The sequence below is a fragment of the Natrix helvetica genome (assembly GCF_964273705.1).
Source record: "Natrix helvetica genome assembly, chromosome: 6".
Classification (NCBI taxonomy): domain Eukaryota; kingdom Metazoa; phylum Chordata; class Lepidosauria; order Squamata; family Natricidae; genus Natrix; species Natrix helvetica.
In genome coordinates, this window is record NC_138553.1 from 29,887,102 (window position 1) to 29,904,810 (window position 17,709).

At 41.8% G+C, this 17,709-nt stretch overlaps 1 protein-coding gene across 2 annotated transcripts in view; it reads right to left on the reverse strand.

Moving 5' to 3' along the window:
- Nucleotides 1-435: 435 nt before the first annotated feature.
- KCNJ4 (potassium inwardly rectifying channel subfamily J member 4) overlaps nt 436-17,709 on the reverse strand; it is a 50,332-nt gene continuing 33,058 nt past the window's right edge. For both annotated transcript variants that reach the window (XM_081958518.1, XM_081958517.1), the window contains exons 2-3: nt 7,300-7,468; nt 436-2,631 (exon numbers count right to left, since the gene is read on the reverse strand). In XM_081958518.1, the coding sequence (XP_081814644.1) occupies nt 1,296-2,631; nt 7,300-7,337 (1,374 nt within the window). In that variant the 5' untranslated portion in view covers nt 7,338-7,468 and the 3' untranslated portion in view covers nt 436-1,295. The remainder of the gene's footprint in view (nt 2,632-7,299; nt 7,469-17,709) is intronic.

A 17,709-nucleotide genomic window follows, 5' to 3' on the forward strand; every position in this document is an offset into this window, starting at 1 on the left:
TTACCTCAGTTCAATGTATATTATGTTATTCATGTTTAGAGTTTGAGTCTTGCAGTGCTTCAAGTTTGTGTTTGCTAGAGTCAACACTGTTTCATGTTTTCAACCTTTATCATAGGGAGGCCTGTAGCTTTCCAAGTCATGTTGGAAGCCAACTGCCATCAGCCAACCAGGGCTAAAAGAATATTGCAAGTAGTACTTCATTAACACTTGAAAAGCCACAGATGCTTCCTCCAACTGCATGCATGGTTATTCAATTAAGGTTGAATTATGTAACCATCAAGCAGATGCTAATCCAGACATAAATTATTGAACTTTTGCCTCTCTCTCTTTCTAGGTCATTGGCCATGCTGACTGAGGATGGTGAAACTTGCAGTTCAATGCAGCTGGAGGGCACATAGTAGGTGACAGGTAACTCACCATGATTAAGCAAATAGTAGATTAAGCATTATGCAGTAAAAGCCCCTCCCCACTTTATTTCCAGTCTTTTATATTTTATTAAATTGTATACTTTATTTAAAAATAAACAGTTCCAAATCAATTTTTCCAGAGGAGAACATTGGAAGGTGAAGTGGGCATATAGATTGCATTGCTTAGAAAGGACCAGATAAAAGTCATTTGAATTCTGACCCAATTTGTAACATCTCCTCTTGCAAATATTTCCGATTTGCCCTGTTTGCATTTATATGGGAAGGAACAGAAATTTTAAATGGATCAGAACACTTGGTATTAACTTACTTAGGGAATCATGGATACCAAGAACCAGGATGAGACTGAGATTAACTGTACATGTTTGAAGATGGAGAAAGCTAGAGCTATTTTCTCCTGAAGATTTTGTATGCAACAAATAATATACATGCAAATTCTATGCCACTGCCAGATCTCTCTATGACACTGAGAAACACCAGTTTCATTCAGCTTGCTAATATTTGCAGCTTCCTTGTCCTGCAGCAACATTATTGGCCTCTCTGCTACTGCTGGCAGCTTAGCAAAACATGTCCCATCTTATCTTAGTGTGTCACATCTGTTGCTGCTTTGTCACAGTTTTAAGCCACAGAAAAGAGAAATGTGAAAATGAGGAGAAATAACCTTGGTTCTGTTCTAAATTCAGGATATTTAAAACCAATTGATAACTGCATGGCAGGAAGCGTGAATTGTCAAACACCAGGCAAGTGTCATGTCTATATATATTCAATAGTTGGTAGAAGTACAGTAGGGATTTTCCAACCAAAAGCTTATGCTAGAGCAATAAGGAGACATTTAGGGAATATAAGTGGGATGAAAATCAAGATGGCAGTTCAGATGGCTGATTCCCTACGGTATGAGAGTGCATCCAGAGGAATGGAGACTTGCAATCGGTCCAGATCCATATGGCTCCCAAACTCCATCATTGGTATGACTCCAGCATCCTCCTTTGGACCTCCTCCCAAATCTACTCCAACATCCAAGTCATCCTCCTCATCTTCATCCTGGCTGACAAGAGCCAATTCATTCTCATAGCAGAAGGCACTAGGAGGTGGAGGAGGTGAAGGCAGGATGGTAATTTTGCTCTCCTGCAATTCCCGAGCAGAACAATAAGGAGTTCCAGCCACCTCATAAGTCTTGTGGAAACGTGAGTAGTCCACCTTATAATGTTTCTTCTCCTCAAAGACAACAGGCTCAAAACGATGGCCCCAAAGGATCTCACTAGCCAAGTAGGAGCTACGAGCCTGAGTGGTCATGGCTGTTGCTTCCACCATACCCTCAAGGATAACAACAATCTCAAAGTCCTCTCTCTCCAGTTCTTCCTTGCCCATCCCATAGAGTGGACTTTCCTCATCGATCTCATGAACAATAATAATGGGAGACACTAAGAAGATACGATCAAGGCCAATGTCATAGCCCACATTCAGATCTCTCTGGTCTAATGGAAGATACTCACCTTCTGCTGTCATATAGGGCTTTATAAGCTGGGCCCGAACATGAGCTTCCACAATATGGCTCCTCCTTAGATTCCCCACCCGCCACATGAGGCAGAGTTTGCCATCCCGCAGAGAGATGACAGCATGATGGCTGAAGAGTAGGGTTTGGGCCCTTTTCTTGGGGCGTGCCATTTTTGCCATGATGGTGCCAATCATGAAAGAATCAATAACACAGCCTACAATGGATTGCACCACAACCACCATGATAGCTAGTGGGCATTCCTCAGTCACATATCTAAAACCATAACCAATGGTTGTCTGGGTCTCCACTGAGAAGAGGAAAGCTCCCAAGAACCCGTTGACATGTTTGATGCAGAATTTTGTAGCAACAGAACCACTTCCTGCACCTGGGACATCTAAGTCACCATGGAAGAAGGCAATGATCCAAAACAGCAGACCAAAGAATAGCCACGAGACCAAGAAGGCTGCTGAAAAGATCATGAGCATGTAGCGCCAACGAGTGTCCACGCAGGTAGTGAAGATGTCAGCCATATAACGTTGAGATTTGTTGCTTAGGTTAGCAAAGTAGACATTGCACTGGCCATTCTTTTTGACAAAACGGTTACGTCGTTTCCGCCGAGGGGCATGGCCTTTCCCATTACGACTGTGCTCGTTAAGGCTGCCAAGGGAGGAGACTTTGTGCCCATCCTCTTCAGTGGAAACAATGCTGTACCTTGTGAACAGGGGGAAAAGTGATAGTTAAAGGTGGAAGACAAGTTGTGATTTCTCAGAAAATCATTTTAAGCGCTCATACACCCAAATCTAGTACAGGTGAACTCCTCAACTTACAACAAGTTCATTTAGTAATGGATTGAAGTTACAGCGTCACTGAAAAAATTATTTACGGCCATTTTTCACGCTTATGACCATTGCGTGAATGGTCATATGGTCACGTGATCAAAATTCAGATTCCTGGCAATTGGTTCATATTTATGATGGTTTCGGTATCCTTGAGTCATGTGATCACCTTTTGCGACCTTCTGTCAAGCAAAGTCAATGGGGAAACCAGATTCACTTAACAACTATGTTACTAACTTAACAAATGCAGTGATTCACTTTAACAACGGTGACAAGAAAGGTTGCAAAATGAGGCAAAATTCATTTAACAAATGTCTCACTCAGCAACAGAAATTTTGGGCCCAATTGTGGTTGTAAGTCGAGGACTTCCTGTATCTCATTTTTTTCAACCACCCCAGATGTCTGATGCTTGTATATATGACCCTTTACAGAGGTGGCAAGCACACTGTAGATTGCTAAGAAAATCATATAGCACTGGCATTCATGTGTACTGTGCAAACATTCAGAAGGGTGAATCACTCCAATTTCAGAATACCTGCAATTAAAATAATGTTCTATTCTGTGCAGTTTTTGATGATTGTCTTAAAAAAATTACTGCAGATATTATATTTGGAATGAGAGAAAGAAAAAAGTCATTAAAATAGTCTTAAAAATAGGAGTTTTAGGACTCACCCCCATATAAGCCTTTAAGACGTATGAGTTATTCTCTCTGCAGTATTACAGTATATTTGATTACAAGAGTTAAAACAATAATCTCCATATTGTCCGAATCAAAAGTCTTTGTTAAAGCAATGAAGAATAATGCTGTATTAAGAGGTCCATTTAGCTGTTCAAGACATTTGATTTCTGGGATTGTAATAATAATGGAATAACAGAGTTGGAGGCCTTCTAGTCCAACCCCCTGTTTAGGCAGGAAACCATAAACCATTTTAGACAAATGGTTATCCAATTTCTTCTTAAAAACTTCCAGTGTTGGAGCATTTACAACTTTTGGAGGCAAGTTGTTCCACTGATCAATTGTTCTGTCAGGAAATTTCTCCTCGCTTCTAAGTTGCTTCTCTCCTTGATTAGTTTCCACCCATTGCTTCATGTTCTACCCTCAGGTGCCTTGCAAAATAGTTTGACTCCCTCTTCTTTGTGGCAGCCCCTGAGATATTGGAACACTGCTATCATGTCACCCCTAGTCCTTCTTTTCATTAAACTAGACACACCCAATTCCAGCAACCATTCTTTATACATTTTAGCCACCAGTCCCCCAATCATCTTTGTTGCTCTTCTCTGCACTCTTTCTAGAGTCTCAACATCTTTTTTACATTGTGGCGACCAAAACTGAATGCAATATTCCAAGTGTGGTCTTACCAAGGCATTATAAAGTGTTATTAACATTTCACGTGATCTTGATACCATTCTCCAACAAGTTAAACTGTAATTGGCAGGACCTACTAGAGAAGACTTCAGGTGTACTAGACTACAATTTCCATTGTACCCAACCAATATCATTGTCACAGTGGCTATAGTTGATGGGAGTTATATTCCAACATATCTGAGGACACAAAGTTTGGATAGAAGAAGCCATATGAATACAGTTTTGTAACATTTTAGCTTAGAATTGCATAAGGCTGGAAGTTTCTATTTTCTGTTCGGTTTGCATTTGTTGATCTAATCGTGCATCTGTGACAATGTTTATACACTTCCAGAGTTCTAGACAATTCTGTTGCTACAGCAACAAGTACGTTTCCCAGCATCCCATATCTAAAACCTAAGGTGTAATTAGAGATCAAGAGACAACGGGTTGCCAGATATCCTGAAAGAAACTCCCTCTCCTCAAGAGCTGTGACTAGCGTTTATCTCCTTCTTCAAAAATTTTCACTCTCTCTGTATTCATTTTTTCCCACAGCTGGGAAGAGCTGCTAAGTGGTTTCATCACAGAAAGTTCTGCCTGACATCATTTGAACATAAGATGTTGTCATAGCAAATATCTATCATTGAGATCTTAAAGTACTGTGGCAGAGAGACAGAGAAGAGACAAGAGAGACAATATATAAGAGATTAATTGCCAAAACTTTTCTTTTTGTAATGCCAACTATCAAACTATTTCTAATCTGTTTTACTTGCTGTTTGTTTCAACAGAACACTTTGCAAACTTGACTGAATTTTCAATGATATAAGAAGTGCTTATATCAAGTTGTTATAGAATTACTCTTTCCTCAGATCAAATATATAATGCCATAAATTTAAAACAGTGCTTCTTGGGCTTGGGTTAGGGCAGGCCAGGGACAAAGCCAGACTCATATATCAGCAAGTTTCAATCGTTCATGTATTGTATTACTGTGATTCATTCTATGATCCGTTTGAAGTTGACAGTATATTGCAGTCTCTATTTATTCATTATACTATTTATATAAACTAGAGCTTAGTGAGATGTGAGCCCTTGATCTTGCTGTCTTTTTTCAATGCTGTGTCTCTTGATAGCAGATTAACAGACTATTTTTGCTGAGACATAAATCCTGCAAGGTTGAAAGAAGATTCATTTCTAGATGAACTTGATCTGGATAAGCTTCCATGGGAGATCTAGCATGGTGGGCGGTGCTTTTCGTAAAAGTGGAGAAGGTGGTTGGGTATATGATCCACCAGTTCTGCTTTCCCTGCCATTCCCATGTTGTTCAACTATCAGCCTGTGCCTTTATTTAGGGTTCTTGCTTTCTAGATTCAGCTATAGCAGTGTTTCTCAAACTTGGTGACTTTAAGTCCTGTGGACTTAAACTCCCAGAATCCCCCAGCCAGCACAGCTGGCTGGGGGATTCTGGGAGTTGAAGTCCACAGGACTTAAAGTCACCAAGTTTGAGAAACACTGAGCTATAGGAAGCTACTTCCATTCAAACAGGTATGTAATTATCTCTATTGAGCATTTTCATGACCATGAGCCTTTAATGTTGAAACTAAAAAACTCAAAAGATCTTCCTTATGAGAAAAAGTTTAAAGTTTAGGAATGTTGAGCTTAGAAAAAGTTTAACAAAATGGGGACATAATTGAGATGCATGGAATTATGGAAGGCATGGAGAAAGTGGACAGAATGAAGGCTTTCTCTCATTTTCAAAACACCTGGAATGGGGTCATCCCATGACATTAATTGAAAGGAGATTTAGAGTAAACAAAAGAAAGTAATCATTGCACTGTGCAGTGTGTAGTAAAATGCACCTTTACACTTAAACCTATACAGAATTGATTACATATGACATGGTAACGACCACTAACTTGAATATATTAAAAAGGAGATTAGAGAAATTCATAGAAGACAGATCTATTGAGGACTCTCTTTTTTTGAGTAGGGCAGCTATAACAAATAATAAGAATATATGCACAATGTGTACTACTCCAATGAAAACTCTCCTAGCAAAAGAGATTGTTTACATCCAGCTACTGAGGTAGAGAGAATCCAGCACAGAATGGTCAAAATATTATCGTTAAACCTAATTCAGATACTGTATATCCCCTGAACTGATTGCAGATCATTCCCATGAAACAATGGGATTATTAAAATGCAAACCAAGCTCAATTAGTCCTAAACCTCTGCAAATTTACTGGCTTTGGTTATACAAGGTAAATCACCGGCTCAGATGTAGCAGAATATGAATCATCATTAGGTTTTTATGGCTTGTATGGTATAAGCAAACTAAGAAAATGGGTTCGTTATATAACATAGTTACGCTTGTTGAGCAAATCCAGTCTTCCCATGATTACTTTCTAGAATCATTTCCTAAAATTGATTTGATTACCATTTGGTTAGTCAAATATTAAAAGTAGTTTAAGAAAAAAAATATTCATACCTAAATCCTACAGCTATTCAAAGGTTCTGGAGTTCCCTACCAAAGGCAACCTACTATGAGAGGCTGTGGGAAAGCAGGAGATGAGGCACAAGAGGCAACTCTGGTCAGATTATACCGGGGGGGGGGGTGTTTCAAAGGCACTCTATCTTAATTAAATGACGATAACTGGAGATTTGTGTTACCAACTAGGCTTGACAACAACCCTGAACCTTCAAATATCTCATCCCCACCACCACCTTCCCACAACCTCTCACCACCTGATCAGCTCCATCTTAGTTTCCATTCTATTGAGTGGCAAAAGCCTTTTCTTTTGTAAAATTTTTTTATTGGTTTTAAAACATTTATGGGGAAAAGGTAATAGGGTACATAGAAAATTTTGGTAGCTCCCATGTTAGTAGTAGAAATCCCCCCCAATCTCACGCTTCTACAATTTTAAAAATAACATATAAATGATTGTGTGCATCTGTGTTCCAGAGAGAGAGAGAGACAGATAGAGAGAGAAATGGTACTTTGGATTTAAGTCCTAAATACAAGATTCCCTGGCCTACAATTCATACGGCTAGAACCTATATTGTGAGTTCCATGACTGTCCCTCAGCATATCACTTGTAGACATTTTAAATACCTAATGGTACAGTAGGAGTGGGGAGCCATACAGCCCACAGAAAATTAAGGAGGCTACAGAGTAGTAAAAATTGGATGGGAGATGCTACTCACCTGTTTACCCGGATGCTGCCCATGACTCGTTTTATCATGAGGTACTTCTTATTAAAAAGCTGAACAGCTTCCGATGTTGTGTGTGATTGGGAGTATCACACACCGGACACCCACAAATGGTGTTCCAGGGCTGTAAAAGCTTCGGTTCCTTTCATGAGGGAATAGTTACCTAAATTAGAACAAAAAATTCAGAAGAAAAATCACAGCAGCTAAAAAAAAGCCCTAATCAATAAAATCCCAGCTGTAGTCTTCTCTCTATTTATTAATTTTTCATCTTTCTTCTAGCACAGAATTCAGAAAGGAATACATAAGCTATCTTCCTACAACTTGTTAAACCTCAAACCTGGATAAACAAAACACATTTGCAGCGTTACATAACATGCATCACCCAAACAGATAATCCATGTTATAGATTTAATGTGATGATTTAGCTCACACAATATGTGATGCCAATGAGTGGACACTGGGAGACAAGCCACCGCCCCCATTTCCACATATAAAACCAGTGGTAACGCAGCCATGGAATTTATCAGGCAGAGGCTCTCCTGGGTTGGACTTCAGAGCCAATTCTGGAAACACAAGGTCAGAAATGGATTCAAAGAACTGTTTAATGAAAAGAACAAGTAGCAATAGCCGATAAGGGAAGAACTGCAAGTGAGCAGCTCTATACTGTGTAATAGCTATTGCTATGGGATGTGCATGTATGTCCTCCCCCTCACATTTGGTATGTTGCCAATCAAAACCACGTTGAACAGACTGTTGAAGAAGGTGGGAACTTCTGTAGTGTCTGCTTACCTGAACAATATCAATTTCTAGCTAAAAATAATAATGACATTGACAAAATCACCATCATTGACATTGACAAAATCACTAGCTGCCTTACAAAAGGCAGATTTACTTGGAACAGTTTACACTCTGCAATGATATCTTTAATATTATTAAACAACAACTTCTGCTTATCCCAGGATCTCGGGATGGACTCTGTAGATTAGGGATGTCAAACTCGATTTTATTGAGGGCCACATCAGGGTTGTGTCTGACTTCAGGGGGGCTGGGTTGGGCATGGCCAGGCTGGGTGTGGCTAGCTTGACATCACTCTTGTCAGGGGTGCCTGTGTGGGCCTGAGCACTCTGCCAGTGAAAACGGGTTCCCAAGCTCCATTTTCAGCTGCGCCGGACTCCTGCAACCCTCTGCCAGCAAAAAAGGAGCTCGGCAGGGCTGCCCACAGCCTCCCCGAGCTCCATTTTTGCTGGCAGAGGCACTGCTGGCCAATCCTTCCCTGTTTCTAAGGCGGCTCCACGAGCCCGATCTAAGCACCCCGTGGGCCGGATCCAGCCCACAGGCCTTGAGTTTGACACCCCTGCTATAGATGAACAAAATACCAAATCCAGTCTGGCTGACTCACAAGAAACCATAATAATAAGCTTCCTGCTTCCAAGCTTTTCTTTAATGCAATGAACATCATGTGGGAATGAAGGGGAGAGGAGAGAGAGGCAAAGAAACCAGGATGATAAGAAACTAGGACAGAGGTGGCGAAATAAATAGTATGGGAGAAAACAATTAGGGCAGAAAAGCACAGATTCACCTCAAATCTTGAAAGCCATTTTCCCCCAACAGTCTCACATCCAAGCATATCAGATCTTGACCCTCTTGGCTTCAGAGTTTATTACATCTTGTGCTTCCCTGACCTATGACTAGACGTTTAGGCATTTTGACTTAAATAAAATTGTTTCATCTCAACTGCTTCACAATCCAAATTTAATTTTTTTTTAATGATTGGGAATAGTGTTTTAAATGAATGTTGCAAATTCCTCCTAATTAATGGGATGAAGGTAACAGTAGTTTGCCTTAGAAGGTAGTTCTAGATTAGGATTCTAGCCTATGCAATAACGTGTGTGTAAATATGGGGTGAAACAAGGTTTTTAATTGTATTTAATGCAAACTGACCAAAATGATCCTAAATCATTCATACAGTCCTTTTTGTTACCAGGGAAACTGTCACAAATAATGTGGACTGGACATTAACATTTGCACTACTATTAGTCCATGTATTTACCATACAGTAAATAAATAAATAAATAAATAAATAAATAAATAAATAAATAAATAAATATAAATAAATATAAATAAATAAATAAATAAATAAATAAATAAATAAATAAATAAATAAATAAATAAATAAATAAATAAATCACAAGCATGTTGGTAACCTGCCAACATGATGCTATCCATTCAATCATGTCCAGTTCTTAGTGATTCTATGGACCAGCTATTCCCACATTTTCTGATCTTGTGTGGCTTCTTTCAGTTGTTTTATGCTCTGGCTAGTGATGATGTCCAGCCAACATGCTTTTTGGTGGCCTTGTTTCCTTTTACTGCTGACCATTCCAAACATAACTGTCTTTTCCACTGAGTTTGGTCACATGATATGGCTGAAATAAGTAAGGCAGAATTTTGTGATTTTGCTTTCGAGCAATATATTACAATATACTTTATATTGTTATGTGAAATCAGGGGTGGGGTTCTACCAGTTCAGAGTGGTTCGGGCAAACTCATAGGTCTGAAGTTCAGCTGTGAGTGAACCAGATCGCTCCGACCTTCAGGTGGAGCCCACCCACCTGCCCCTGGGCTACATTCACCTATATTTCCTTGTTTTTAGGCCCAGCTGATAGGCATGACAGAGTGGATTGCTGCACCTCAGCTGTTTTCCTGTCAGGCACAGCACATGTCAGGCACATCAGGCACATGTGCGCGAAGCGAACTGGTTGTTAAACCAGTAGGATCCCACCCCCATGTGAAATGTTGGTTGACCACAGACATTAGTATCCATGGTTTTATCTGATGATGACTATGGAACATAAAAGACTAATTTGGAATGTATGTGAAGTAAAGATGATGAATTAATGAAAAAATGAATGAAGGTAATCTGACTCTGGGTTATGGAATATATTGTATAAATACATGCGGGGAAGTTTAAGTGATGGTTTAATTATGAATGAAAGAGCTCAAAGGTGATCAACAAGTATGAATTGTTGACATCTAGGTTCTTGTGGTTATTTAGGTTGAGGGTACATGTAAAAGTCGGAATACATATCAACTGATAATAGTTGCACGGTATAATCCAGTGAGAGTGATACTGGAAGAACCAATAATTCGTTTTAGGGGGAAATTCTGAAATATTCTGAATGAACATAGTTGGGGGAGGAATATATGCCAGTAGGTAATGTGAATGGATAGATGGAAGTGAGATGTGACTTCTGAAAATGATTTGGCCATTCAGAGATTGTTGGTGACTTTTGTTGAATAGTGGCTGACTATTCCAATAGCATATGCTTATACTACTTGGTATGAACATAAAGCTATCCATATGTCTACATGGAAAAAGAAAAAAATGAACGGGATTGATTTGATTATGTGGGAAGGGTGAGAGACTGGTAAATAATATAATAGTGATAAAAGATTCTGGGATGGATCATTTTTTTGTAGAATCAAAGTGGATCTCTGAACGAAAAAATGAAAGAAATAAGAGTAAAAGTAGGACAACTACAGTAAGAAATAGTAAGGAACATGTATGCATCTATAAATGAATAGATAGATAACAGGAGACAGAAGATGGATGGATGGATGGATGGATGGATGGATGGATGGATGGATAGATAGATAGATAGATAGATAGATAGATAGATAGATAGATAGATAGATAGATAGATGATAGATAGATAGATGGTAAGCAGACATTACATTAATCTTCCAACAAAATGCATGTAAAATGAATGTAAGAAATTGAATTCCAATAATGCTTAGAGTAGAATAAAAAGGATTATTTTACAGAATGCCAGAACAGTATGTGAAGCTACATTAATGAGATGTATGAAAAAGATGTGAAAGAAGCAATGAAAGAGCCTATGGTTGAGAAACTGTCACATAATAAAAAAAAAACTGCTTTCAAAAATGAGGATTAGGGAAAATACTGTATAATATTATAAAGCAAAAAAAAAAGATTTGCAAAGAATATAATCAAAAAGTTCAAGGAATAGTTTTGTTTTAAAAAATGCAAAGAAAATACAGAATGATTTTAATGGAAATGTTTAAAAATTGTTTTGAAAGTGGGTGAAGATGTTTGAAGAATCTGCCTCCAGATTTTTTTTTATATAAAAGCAAAAGCTGACCTAAAAATAAAAGTGACAAGAATCTGAATTACTTGCAGTGAATCTAGAGAAATCGTATGATGCAATAAGGATTTACAGATTTGAAGATTAAAAACCAAAATAGTCTTGGAAACTGAATTAAACTGCATCAAGTTATATAGGATTGATAGGCTATCGTACAAGTAGATGCATTTGAGAATTTAATGGACTGTTTAATGGGAAAATGGACTGAGACATTTTAATGCATGCTTATGGTAGAAAAATAATAATAGGTTATATGTAGTTTATTGCAAGGAACAAATGTTTATTGAAAGGAATGAAAATTAAGATTGAATCCAAAAGCAAATATAGGAGGAATGAAGGAGTCAAGGGAAAGAAAGAAACTGAGAAAGTCATTATTGGATAGAGTTGATGAGATTTTCAAACAGAGGGAGAAGCTTCAAGAGCAAAAGAGATGAATGGACTTTGTAAAAGCTTTGGTCTCCAAGGAAAGAAAGTTATGGAGAAGATTAATGCTAGATTTAACTATATTTCCTTTTCTTTTCTTATAAGAAGGGTACTATCTTTTCATAATTTTCTTTATTTCTCAGCATGGATTTGGTTCCTAATATAAGTAACACAGCAAAAAAATTTGCATGTTTATAGGTATCCTGTAATCGAAAATGTAACTACACATTAATTAATATCAGTTAATATTTTGGGTGCTTAGAGGTCACCATAGAGGAGATGTAATAAAAGTTTTCAAACTTTATTTTAGAAGTGTAACATTTTGGAGGGAATGATGACTCATAAATACTTGTTGCATAGTTACCATTTTGATTTAATATTCATAATATTAATATGGAGTCAAGGAAAATGAAAGTTAAAAAGTGAATGTGTAATCCAAAAATGTGGAAACTATCGAAGTATGATGAACTGGATTGTCTTTATCATATTTACTTTTATTTAAAAGCAAGTTAAAAAATATTTTAATAGATTGGACAACCATTTGCCTGAAATGGTATAGGGTTTCCTGCTTGAGAAGGGAAGTAGAACCACAAACAGTGACAAGAGGCAAATTGGACCTGATTAGTTTTTCTGACCTGACATTCCCACTGGGACTATATTTCATTCCATTCTAGATAAAGGAAGGCAATGCAACATTCTAAGATACCACAATGCCAGGATTTTATAACTACGATTAACAGAATGAGACATTATGGCCTAATTTGCATGCTTTACTTATAATGAGTCGGATTGTACATTACATCAAGACAAAAGTTTTAATAAAACTTTTTTTGGGGAGGGGAATTCTGTTAAACCGAATCCACATTTATATAATTGCACCATTTGCATAATGAAATAATTGATGTTCTTACATCATGACGTACATTGACATAAATGATGTAAAAGCATTAATTATGTCATTAGAAACAATGAACTTGTGCATTCTTTGGGGGATAAAGAGTGAATGCAAATTTAGTTCTTGTTAAAAGTCTGCTTTCAAAAGGTCTATTTAATAAAAGTTTGTTTTTTAATCCACCCAATAAATGGAGTTCTATGGATAGATTACAAAGTGAGACAAAACACTGAAAAACTAAAACAACAAAAATGATTTTATAAGGTAGACTACACAGGAAAAAGTGTTACACAAAAGTCGTTATTCCACTGTCATGCGGGCATTTAAAATCAAAACTCATTATAAAAAGGCTGGGAAAAGACACACAGCTGTTATTTATGTATCATAATCACCTTTAGAACCTCCTAAATGGCCCAAATCAGATTCTTCTGAACAAAATAGCCATCTGTCTGAAACGGGATAGGGTTTCCTGCCTAGGCAGGGGGTTGGACTAGAAGACCTCCAAGGTCCCTTCCAACTCTGCTATTGTATTGTATTGTATTGTAAAACTAGAGCCATGTTTTTATTGTTTGCATCTATCTTCCCCCCATAGCCCAGAGCTCCTTGGAGCGGCTTACTTTGAGTACGGTTTAGAATTCTCAAAACAAAAATTGGGAGACTGCTTAGTATAGTAAAATATCACAATAATTGAAGGATACAAAAGGAGGGACAAACATGAAATGTGAATGGCAAAAATTAAAATAATTTTTGACCTATTCTGTGGGCGTGGCCTGTTTTGTGGGTGTGGCTTGGCGGTCATGTGACCAGGTAGGCATGGCCAACTTGTAAAATGTGGTGAGACTCACTTAATAACGCTCTTGCTTAGCAAGAGTTGGGTCCGAAACTCTAGCATTTGAAGTACGCAAGTCTTAAAGCTGTCAAGTTACAAGACCCTTGCACCCCTAACCCTTTAGAAAAAAACCCCAGGGGTATTCAAACTTGACAGCTTTAAGACTTGTGGACTTCACCTCCCAGAATTCCTCCTCCAGTCATGTTGGATCAGGAACTCTGGCACTGAAGTGTGCAAGTCTTAAAGCTGTCAAGTTACAAGACCCTTGCACCCCTAACCCTTTAGAAAAAAACCCAGGAGAGTTCAAACTTGACAGCTTTAAGATTTGTGGACTTCAACTCCTAGAATTCCTCCTTCCCTCATTCAGCTGCTATAGCCGGAGTGCCACCAGGACAAGCGAGGTCTTGGGAGGGACCTTCCCTCCCCCTCCAGAGAGCCCATGCTGGGAGAGAGGAGGTGGCCTGGTTTGAATGTGGGCAAGCGGGCGGTTTAGTGGCCAGTGCCTCCTTCACTTGTTCAGGCAGGCAGAGAAAGAAAGGAGGCGTTTGATAGCCAAGGGCGGAGGCACTTCTCTTGGCCCTTGGTGGCAGAGGTGCTTTACCGTATGCCTCCTTTCTTTCTCCGCCTGCCCGAATGAGTGAAGGAGGCACTGGCCAATAAACTGCCCGCTTGCTCACATTCAAACCAGCCCGCCTCCTCTCTCCTGACATGGGCTCTCTGGAGGGGGAGGGAAGGTCCCTCCCAAGACCAGCTTCTTGCCTTCCCTCCTGCAGCGTCAATCCGTAGGGGGAGGGCACAGACCGTTCTGCGATGACGGGGAAATGGAGGCTTCTTTGTCAGCCTCCCAGCTGGCAAAACAGACATTTTCACAGCGGCGGATGAAGCACAATCCCAGGCAGTCAGTTCTGACTCTCCCTTCCCCAAGCATGTCCCGTTGCTGCTGGTGCAGCTTTTGGTGAATCCGGCGTGGTGGCGGGGCTTTTGCCATCGCTGAGAGCATCACTGGCAACCATATGCCGGGAGAGAGGAGGCAGTCTGGTTTGAACACGAGTGGGTTTGGGGCCGGTGCCTCCTTCGCTCATTGGGGCGGGTGGAGAAAGATAGGAGGCATGAGATAAAGCACCCCCACCACCAAGGGCAAAGGGGAGCACCTTCGCCCTTGGCTATCATGTGCCTCTTTTCTTTCTCCGCCTGCCTGAACAAGTGAAGGAGGCACTGGCTATTAAACCTCCTGCGTTCAAACCAGCCCACCTCCTCTCTCCCGGCATGGGCTCTCTGGAGGGGAAGGACTCTTCCAAGACCTTGCTTGTCCTGGTGGCACCCCAGCGATAGCAGCTGAGCAAGGGAAGGAGGCATGTGATAAAGCAGTCCCCTGTCACTGCCCCCAAGGACTAAGGAGAGCACCTTCGCCCTCGGCTAACGCACATCTCCTTTCTTTCTCTGCCTGTCTGAACAAGCAAAGGAGGCGCTGGCCAGTAAACTGTCCACCCGCTTGCATTCAAACTAGGGGACCTCCTCCCTCCCCACACGGGCTCTCTGAAGGGGGAGGGAAGGTCTCTCCCAAGATCTGCTTCCTTTACCTAGTGGCATAGTTCCAGGACAGCAGGATATTCTTTTTTCACTGATATGGGGGTGTAGCCTCAACCCCTGCTTTCCTGCTGCCTCCAGGCCAGCCTCATGCAATCTTCCCACCACCCCACCCACCTGGGGACACTCCCAGCTCTGCTGGATGGCCGCTCCTTCGCATCCCATTGCCAGCTGCAGTTGACTTTCTCCTAGCGATCCTTCCTGGCCAGAAGCGACCCTCTGGGGCAGCCCCACCACTCCAGCCATGCGCTGTGCCCCCAGAGTGATCAAATGGTGGCAGTGTGCAGGCTGCTGACTGACCCAGGGTCCGCTGCAACCTCAGCTCCTCTGAAGAAGCCCCGCACTCACTTCCTTCTCTTTGGGAAGTGGTTTGCAAAGTCCCGGTTTTGCAAGGTGCTTGTCAAAGAGGAGGAAGCATGGGCTTCTTCCAACAGCTGAGTCCTCCGCTCCGGCAAAGGAAGTGGGTGGGCGGGGCAAGCATGGTGCAGACAAGTGGGTTGAGAGACTGAGCAAGCGATGACCATGCAGGCGGGGGCAGCGGGGGGGGCAGGCCAGGGGGGGACCGTTCCAGTACGAGGCCTCCGGAGGCCCCAATACGCAAACAGACACTGGATTTCCACCACCGGTACACGCGTACTGGACCGGACCGGCTGAAACCCACCTCTAGTCTACAGATCAGGGGTGGGTTCCTGCCAGTTCAAACCTCTTCTATAGAAGAGGTTCCACAAATCTACAGTACCATTTAGAACTGGTTCCAGCTCCCATCCACCGCCCGTCCACACATCATCAAGATGAAGAGTGAGACGGGGGGGCACAGGATGCCTTGTAGGGGCGTCCTGCCGAGGGGGCGGCTTGCTGGAGCCCCCTGGAGCGGCGGCGGCTGCAGGGGGGCTGCCAGCTTTGCCCTAGGCCAGCGATGGCGAACCTTTTTTGGCTCGTGTGCCATAAGTGGGAGGAGCGCAGGGGGATAGTGTATGGGCGTGCCGCACCCATAATGCAATGCACGACCCCTCAGTGTGAATGCATGCACTACAGGCGCTCCACTCCATTTTTTGCATGGTTTTTTTGCCCTCTACAGGCTCCAGAGGCTTTTTAGGACCCTGGGGAGGGCGAAAACAGCCTCCCCCCCCCGGAAGTCCTCCGGAGGCTTGAGGGACCTTCAGGACGCTTCCCTGAAGCCTCCAGGGCAGTCAAAACGAACCTCCGAGCAAACCGGAAGTGACTTCCTGTTTGCTCAGAGGGTCGTTTTGAGCACTCTGAAATCTTGAGGGACCTTCAGAACGCTTCCCTGAAGCCTCCGGAGCAGTAAAAATGAACCTCCGAGCAAATCAGAAGTGACTTCCGGTTTGCTCGGAGGGTCGATGTGAGTGCTCCGAAGGCTTGAGGGAACTTCAGGACGCTTCCCTGAAGCCTCTGGAGCAGTCAAAACGAACCTCCGAACAAACCGGAAGTCCGTTCCCAAACTTCCGGTTTGCCCATAGGGCCGGTTTTTGCGCTCAGGAGGCTTCAGGGAAGCTCATGAAGCCTCCGGAGGGCCTTTTGGGGGGGCAGGGGAGGCTCTTTTCACCCTCCGTGGGCTCCTATAAAGGCTCTGGAGCCCGGCTAGGGAGAAAAATGGCTTTAAAAAAGGGTGAACTCAGCTGGCCAGCACACATATGCACACTGGCCAGCTGACAGGGTAGCGCCTTGCGTGCCCTGAGAAATGGCTCTGTGTGCCACCTGTGGCACGCGTGCCATAGGTTCGCCATCACTGCCCTAGGCACTTGGAGGCTTTTGGGGGGTGCGCTTGCCATGTGCGCCTTCGTCCTGAGGAGATCGGAAGAAAACGCTCCATGTGAAAGGCAACAGCAGAAATGCGGTGAGGGGGGAATTCCCCCGGGGTCTTTTTCTTACTTCTTTGAACAACTAAATAAACAAGGATTAGCAGCTTTCTTAAGACTCTTTGATCTTGGCAAAGTGTTAAGATTGGAGAGGGGGGTCTTTCTTCCCCCCCTCTCGGAAAAGCGGCTTTAAACAATCTCTCTCTCAGAGGAGAGAGAGAGAATTGGGAAAAAAAACTCTTTGATATTCACTTCTTTCAAGTAATGGGGTAATGACTCTCTTGAACAATTGCGAAAGAAAGAAAGTGAACTGACCTAATAAACTATGAATGGAAACTTTTTGAATGATTGTTCTCCGATCCCCTGAGAGGGCTGAGCCAAAATGGCGCTTCTTCCCCTGTTTTTGCTGCTGTTACAAATGAACTGTTGTCTTTGAAAAATCTTCTGGGTTGGAACTATAAAACCCTGGTGAACCCTAGAGGAATCTCTCTATACAATCTTCCTTGGATTGGGGAAACTTGACTACAACTAGAGGGGAGCCGTATTGAAGACTGATATCCCACACCGGACCTTGCCTGCCTGTAGACCTCACCTGACAGCGTGCTCTTATAGACGCCATCTTTTCTGTCTAGACTTATAAACTTCCTCTGAACTTCACAATGCCTGCGAAAAAGGCCCCCATTCCTA